This window comes from Chrysemys picta, chromosome 8 (genome assembly GCF_011386835.1).
Source record: "Chrysemys picta bellii isolate R12L10 chromosome 8, ASM1138683v2, whole genome shotgun sequence".
NCBI classification, from domain to species: Eukaryota; Metazoa; Chordata; order Testudines; family Emydidae; genus Chrysemys; species Chrysemys picta.
In genome coordinates this window covers 109,621,125-109,628,721 of record NC_088798.1, presented here as the reverse complement: position 1 = coordinate 109,628,721, position 7,597 = coordinate 109,621,125, and the positions used below count along the sequence as shown (strand labels likewise).

Genomic DNA, 7,597 nt, shown 5'->3' with positions numbered 1-7,597 from the left:
GCCTGTGCCCCCTCGATCCCTGCCCAGCATCAAGGCCTCTTTCCGGGGCATGGGGGGGGGGGCAGGGAGTAGCTCTGTGTCGGGTGCTCCTCACCGGCAGCCCACGCAGCTGCTGGGTCAGCACCACCCAGAGGTGGCACGGGACAGGCTGCCTGGCTGGGCCCGTCCAGAGCCAAGCAAGGTGCCCCCGTTGCAGAACCTGCAGTGGAGCTGGGTACTCTGCCACCCCCCACCCCCCCCACGTCCCAGCCAGGGACACACACCCATGGGAACCACCAGGGCTAGGCATGGGGGCGGTGGCCCTGTTGCTCTGTCCCCACCCCGAGCCTGAAGGAGCAGGAGCCTGGCGTGACTCCAGTCCCAGCCGTGCAGAGTAGGGCCCCTCCCCTGCAGGGGAAGCAGAGAGAGAGGGGAGCCCCGTGGGGCACTCCCCCTGCACCAGGCTGCTCAGGAGCGGGTGGGGGGCCTACTGTCCCCTGGGCAGGGCTGCAGCAAGGGGTACCTGGCTGGTAGCAGCAGGGGGGCTGGACCCCAGTCCCACGGGCAGAGCTGGGGGCACATCCACTCTCCATGTCAGGTGGGCCCAGCCTCCCCCTCTGGGCACCTGCACCAGCAGGCATCTGCCCAGGTGTCTTCAGCGCTGGAGCCCACATGCACCCTCCCCCTCCGCGTTCCCAGAGCCTCCTCTGCAGGAGCTGGCAGGGGGGGGGCACGAGGCCCAGCAGTGACACCCCCCCCCCCCCCCCCGCACCCCAGGCAGACACAGAGTCGGTGTTTGGATGCAGCACTTGCATTGTGGGAATTTACATCGTGCTTCCCACAGCAGGCAGAGCCCCCCCATCCCGTGCCAGCCCTGCCCCTCGGGGGAAGGCCCCCGCCAGAACGCCCCCCCCAGCAGGGCACCGCCGTCACAGTCCCAGGAGCCCAGTCCGGCGCTCACACCACAAACTTGTTCTTGGTGAGGGAGCCGCTCTTGGTGGCCGTGTCCGCGTGGGCCTGGTACCCGATCACCACCTTGTGGGACAGCCCCAGCCGCTCCTTGTACACCCGCCTGGGGGGAGAGAGAGAGAGAGCGCGAGCGCTCCTGAGTTCTGCCCTCCCCACCCCCACAGCCCCCGGGAATCCCGGCTCCAGGGCCCCCCTCAGCCCCGGGAGACCGACCAGCCACGTGCCCTGCTCCAGGGGCCGGCTCCCAGCGTGGGGAGCCAGAGGCACTGATGCAGAACAGCACCCGCCCAGCGCCAGCAGGGAGTTCCCGGTGGCCACTGCAACAGGGCCTGAGCCCGGCTCGGCGCCAGACCTGCAGAGTCCCATGCCTGGCCCGTGGCTCTGGGGCCGTGGCCCGGCTAGCAAGGGGCGTTAGGGGAACACGGCGCCCCCCCCGGCAGAGCCTTCGGAGCCACGTTACCCAATGTGGGTGACCCCCTCCCGGTTCTCCGCCTCTCGGGTCCAGACGGCGATCTTGTCTCCCTTGGCCCGGATGTTGATGACGGCCCCGCAGACGTCCTCACTGTAGGGGCTGAATGTCTCGCCAATCAGGCACAGCAGCTGTGCGGGGGGCAAGGCCCCTGGGTCACCATGGGTCTGCAGCACCTGCTCCCCAGGCGGGGCAGCGCGGTGCCCTTGAGGAGATGTTACTCTGCCCCATGGCAAGGAGGGAGCTGCTGGCTCAACCCGGCAGCCCCGTAGGCCCCCCTGGGAGAAGCCGGGTGCTGACCCCAGTCCCACAGGCTGACCATGAGGAGCTGCCGAGGATTCCTGCCCCAGCGGGGGAGACTGTGCCCGGTATCCAGCCCCCCTTGCGCAGAGGGGCAGGGCAGAGCCTGGGGGCTGCGGGATGGGACACAAGGGGAGCGACTCTCACTCACCGTCTCCAGCCAGAAGCGGTCCAGCTCCGTGTGTCTCTGCTGCTTGGCCAGTGTGATGAGCCAGCGCCCGCCCCGCTTGTTCCGGTTGTCTTCCCACATGGGCTCGATCCCGTCCTGGGCCAGGGAGGTACCAAGTCAAGGGGCGCGGGTAGCGGCCAGCCTGCCCCAAAGTCACCCCCAGCCTGCCCGACAGCCCCTCCCCCGGCATCACGCTGCCCCTTGGCTTGTCTCACCCCCCCATGGGCAGCCGGGCGGGATCCCTCAGACTGGGCCCTGGCACCCACACGGCCCCAGCGAGCTCCCACCCCCTGGGTGTGCCCGGGCTGCGAGGACGGGCACTGCCGGGGGGGACAGAGCCCTACCTTGAAGAGGGAGTAGTCGCAGCCCGACGTCAGCTTGCTGGCCAACTGGATGTGGCTGTACAACCTGCTCGGCACCGGCGCGGAGAGAGCAGGTTAGTGGCTGGACAGAAGCATCTGGTGCAGCAGCCCCCCCAAAGCCCCTGGGATCCCCCCCCCCACTCACACACCACCTGGGGCCCAGCGGAGTGAACATCCTCCCCCCGCAGGTCAGAGACACTGAACCCAACTCCTCTGCCGAGCCCCGGGGCCTGGGCACAGACGGGAGCGAAGTCCCCATGCAGGCACCGGGCCAGAGGCCAGCCCTGACTCCTGGGCTAGCCCCCCCTGGGACACGCGCCAGCTGCCCCCTGCCCGCGCCTGCAGCCAGTCCCTCCTGCCGTCGTCCCCAAGATCCCCCTGCAGAAGTTGAAGCGCCCCCGCCCCCGGCAGCAGGGACCCAGGGGAACTCACGCCCAGAAATCCTCCGCGGTGCTGAACTTGGTCACCAGGCGCAGGTTCGCCTGCCACGTCTGGCTCTTGTCGTTTTTGAAGAACCAAAGAGCCCACCTGCGGGGGGGGGCAGGTTAGAGCCACACGCAGCCGAGAGCAGACGTCAAACACCCCCCTACACACACACCCTGCACCCCCCCACCCAGCCACACAGCCCCTCCAGGCCCACGCAGCTGAGAACAAACCCCATCACCACACACCCTGTGCCCACCCAGCCCTGGCACACCCTCAGCCAGCCCCCTGCCACACAAGATCTCTGGCCACCCAGCCAGGCAGCCCTCAGCCACCCCCACTCTACCAGCTCCCCCAGCCAATATAACCAAACCCAAGTCGCCCCCCCCTTCACTGACAGGTCTGTTCCCCCCCCCCCCCCTACACACACACACACACACACACATCACAAGGGCTCTCCTTGGCTGGCTGCTCTGACCCACCCAGGCTTTGACTGGTCACCAGGGGCGGGGTCAGGAAAGAATTTCCCCAGGTCAGACGGGCAGTGCCCTGGGGGGGGGGGGGGGAGGGTCACCTCCCTCTGCAGCATGGGGTGTGGGTCACTCACCAGGATTATCTGGGGGTGTCTCACTTAACCCTCTCCCTGCCACTGCAGGGCTCAGCCCCTGGTGCCCCTCATCCATCCCCACCTCCCCGCCCCAGTGCCCCTCATCCATCTCCCCCCCCCCGGTGCCCCTCGTCCCACCCCGTCCAGCCTGCTGTGAGGTGGGAGATTCTGATCTCCTGTCGGTTGGGGAGTGGGGGGGGACGGACGCTGGGGGGCCAGTGACACATGGGGTCAGACTGGATGATCCATGACCCCTCTGAAGTCCAGGACCCCACATGGCCTTTCCCCAAAGCTGGGGGTCTCTGAAGGGGGCTCACCTGGCAATCAGAGCCACCTCTGCCTCTCGCTCTGCCCTGCAGCTATGGCCAAACACCACAGGCCCACAGCGCCCCCGTGGGGCAGGGCACCAGCAGGTATCTCACCAACCTAGCCCCAGGGTGGGTGTTTCACTGCAGCACCTGGGCGAGCAGCACAGAGCGGCTGGAGGAGGTACCCAGGTGGGGTGGGGAGCGGCAGGCAGGAATAAAGGGGGGTGCCAGGGGAGCTCCCCCCAACACAAGGTGCAGCCCCTCCCCTCCCCCCCGCCCAGACAGTACCTGTTCTGCAGGGGGTGCTTGTCCAAGATCTCGGCAGCGAGCGCCTCCCTTCGTGCCTTTCGCCGCCTCTGCTCCTCTCGCCTGTGCAGAGCGCCCCCCTACCACACACTGGCGTAAGGCACAGGGCAGGACACACGGCACGGCAGACTCTGGAGGGCAGGGGCAGCTTCGAGGGGACCCCAGAGGGTGGGCGAGCAGAGCCCCGTGAGTAACCAAGCCAGCCTCACCCCAGCTCCAGCCCCACAAGCACTGGGTGCAGAGCACTCCAGCCCCATGGCCAGCGACTAACAACATGGCTGCCGGGGCCCCACGTGCCCTGAGACAGGGACTCCCTGGCTCGGGACCTGCCCACGGAGGCCCCAGGGCAGGAACCAGGCTCCAGGCCTCCAGCACCCAGAGCGGTTCTACAGCCCCCCTGGGACCCAGCCTGCCCCGTGCACTGGCAGCACCGCAGGGCACCGGGACTCTGGCACTTCGGCAGTGCTGCAGAGGTTGCTGCTTGCTGTCTCCTCCCCAGCCTCAGCCCCCCCACCTCCCTCCGCTGCCCCCCAGCACTGCCGCTGCAGGGCTGGGACGTGCCCCCAGTCAGAGCCTGCCCCAGGGCTAGAGGGTTAAGCCATTGCCCCGTCTCCCGCAGGGAACATGGGGCCAAGCCTGCCCAGCCACACTGGTGCCATGGCCCTGCCTGCAGCCACCTGAGACCGTTTAACCCAGGGGCTGGCACAGCGCGTGGCAGGGAGCAGCCCGCCCAGGCCCCCGGGAGCCGGCAGAGTCACCCGCAACTGCAGCAGCGGGGACCCTCCCAGCACCAGGGTGGGAACATGTGGGTGAGTGTCAGGGGAAACCAGCCCACCCCAAATCCTGGCCCCCTCCCTGCCACCCCCACAATGGGGCCCTTTAAACAGGCTGCTCGGGGTGTCCCTGGAACACTGCACAGCCAGGGCCTGGCTCCACCCAAGGGCCCAGGAGGAGCTGCTCCAGGCGGGGCTCAGAGCAGCCAGGCACCCAGGGTGCAACTCACCAGCTCAGCTGCAGCCATCTTCCCAGAGTAGGGCCCACCCCCTGCAAAGCTCCTTTTATCTGGAACCCAGACTCTTAAAGGCCCAGCTGCCTGGGGGGGGTGTGAATGGACAGCCAGCCCTCCCCGCCGTCTCACCCCCGCCCGGCCCACGCTCGGACTTCGTGCCCCCTGGGAGTGTCACGGAAGGAGCAGCGTTTGCTGGCAGAGGGGGAATCCCAAGGCCAGGGCCGTGGGGCAGGAGATGTCCCGAGGGCTGGGGCAGCCCAGATGCTGTGGAGATGGGTGCTCTGCCAATGGCACTGGGAGAGAGACCGTGTCTTCCCCCAGCTGAGGCTGCCAGCGTGTCCCGTCCCGCAAGGGAACCTTCCCCACTCCACGCCTGAGAAGAGACGGGACAAAGGAGAGGAGGAGCTGGGGGGAGGGGGGAGAAAGCTGCTGGAGGAGTTGTTAGTTTCAGTTTGGGCTGGGTGGTGCAACGCAGGGAACCCCAAGCTGGGGTCTAAGCTCCCTGCCCCCCAGAAGGACTTGACTGAGGGGTCCTGGTTGTACCTACATGCAAAAAGCACAGGAGTACTTGGGGCACCTTAGAGACTAACAAGTTCTCCTGTTCTTTTTGCGGATACAGACTAACACGGCTGCTACTCTGAAACCTGACATTATTTTAGACTGCGTTCCTATTGTCCAATAAACCTTCCGTTTGAGAGTCCTGGTGAATCCCAGGGCCCTGACTCCCCCCACTCCGTGACAGCTGGGCCAAGGAGACCGTCTCCAGGTTTGGCCTTCTGGCTGGGATTATTGCAATCACTTTGCAACGCTGACCTCTGACCCCAACCACCGGAGGTCCCAGGGCCGTGGCGGCAGTTCATGGGCACCCACGCGGGGGCGGCGGCTGTGCATTGTGGGGCCCTGGCTCTGATTTCCCGAGCAGCCCCTGTGACAAAGTGGGACTGTTCTTAATGTTTTCCTCAGTTTCCCCTATGCAGTTCTTAAGTCTCTAGGGGGTGGGATAAGGGTGTATGGTTGCTGCAGAGCAAAGGGCCAGTGCACATAAATGCCCGACACTCTGTCTCCTGGCAACTGATGGCCTGGGCCCCTCCTCTGCAAAGGTGCCAACTGAAGGTGTTGGAGACAAAGGGATCAGGTGACCTCCTGGCCTGGGAAAGAGACAAAGCCCAGAGAAGGAGGGGCTGGACGGGGGTTGGAGTTTGGAGCTGGCTGGGGACTAGGAGTGAGGGCAGACGGGGGCCTGCCTCGCTGGGCCCCAGAATGGACCCGGCGGAGGGGTCCCATTTGCTGGACCTACAAGCTCTGTTTTAGACCATGTTCCTGTCATCTAATAAACCTCTGTTTTACAGGCTGGCTGAGAGTCACGTCTGACTGCGAAGTGGGGGTACAGGCCCCTCTGGCTGCCCCAGGACCCTGCCGGGGCGGACTCGCTGTGGGAAGCGCACGGAGGGGCATATGCTGAATGCTCCCAGGAGAGACCCAGGAGGTGAAGCCGTGTGAGCTTCTTGCCCTGAAGACAGTCTGCTCCGAGGGAGAGGAGGCTCCCCAAAGTCCTGACTGGCTTTGTGGGGAGCAGTCCCAGAGCATCGCCCGGGGACTCTGTGACACCCTACCCCTCCTGCAGCCCCCTTTCCCTGCCCAGCCCTGCCCCACTGCGCTCCCTGCATCCCTCCAGCCCTGCCCCACTGCTCCCTGCATCCATCCAGCCCTGCCCCACTGTGCTCCCTGCATCCCCCCAGCCCTACCCCACTGCGCTCCCTGCATCCCCGCAGACCTGCCCCAGACCTGCCCCACTGCGCTCCTTGCATTCCCCCCAGACCTGCCCCACTGCGCTCCTTGCATTCCCCCCAGCCCTGCCCCACTGCGCTCCCTGCATCCCTCCAGCCCTGCCCCACTGCTCCCTGCATCCCCCCAGCCCTGCCCCACTGTGCTCCCTGCATCCCCCCAGCCCTGCCCCACTGTGCTCCCTGCATCCCCCCAGCCCTGGCCAGCCCTGCCCCACTGTGCTCCTTGCATCCCTCCAGCCCTGCCCCACTGCTCCCTGCATCCCCCCAGCCCTGCCCCACTGTGCTCCCTGCATCCCCCCAGCCCTGCCCCACTGTGCTCCCTGCATCCCCCCAGCCCTACCCCACTGCGCTCCCTGCATCCCCGCAGCCCTGCCCCAGCCCTGCCCCACTGCGCTCCTTGCATTCCCCCCAGCCCTGCCCCACTGCGCTCCCTGCATCCCCCCAGCCCTGGCCAGCCCTGGCCCACTGTGCTCCTTGCATCCCTCCAGCCCTGCCCCACTGTGCTCCCTGCATCCCCCCAGCCCTGCCCCACTGTGCTCCCTGCATCCCCCCAGCCCTGCCCCACTGTGCTCCCTGCATCCCCCCAGCCCTGCCCCAGCCCTGCCCCACTGCGCTCCTTGCATTCCCCCCCAGCCCTGGCCCACTGTGCTCCTTGCATCCCTCCAGCCCTGCCCCGCTGTGCTCCCTGCATCCCCCCAGCTCTGCCCCACTGCGCTCCCTGCATCCCCCCTGCCCTGCCCCACTGCGCTCCCTGCATCCCCCCAGCCCTGCCCCACTGCGCTCCCTGCATCCCCCCAGCCCTACCCCACTGCGCTCCCTGCATCCCCCCAGCCCTGCCCCACTGCGCTCCCTGCATCCCCCCAGCCCTGCCCCACTGCGCTCCCTGCATCCCCCCAGCCCTGCCCCACT

The 7,597-nt window shown here is 67.3% G+C and overlaps 1 protein-coding gene across 2 annotated transcripts; it reads right to left on the bottom strand.

Annotated features, from left to right (window-relative positions):
- Window positions 1-417: 417 nt before the first annotated feature.
- Window positions 418-5,284, bottom strand: EIF4E1B (eukaryotic translation initiation factor 4E family member 1B). Of its 2 annotated transcripts, XM_024110789.3 has the most exons (7): window positions 4,896-5,039; window positions 3,875-3,972; window positions 2,681-2,776; window positions 2,231-2,294; window positions 1,869-1,982; window positions 1,409-1,548; window positions 816-1,051 (listed from the first exon to the last, which is right to left on the bottom strand). In XM_024110789.3, the coding sequence occupies exons 1-7, from the start codon at window positions 4,911-4,913 to the stop codon at window positions 937-939; spliced, it is 645 nt and encodes a 214-aa protein (XP_023966557.2). In that variant the 5' UTR covers window positions 4,914-5,039; the 3' UTR covers window positions 816-936. The 2 variants fall into 2 exon arrangements, with proteins under 2 accessions (XP_065411264.1, XP_023966557.2); XM_065555192.1 differs by lacking the exon at window positions 1,409-1,548 and having other exon boundaries at window positions 418-1,051; window positions 4,896-5,284.
- Window positions 5,285-7,597: the final 2,313 nt, after the last annotated feature.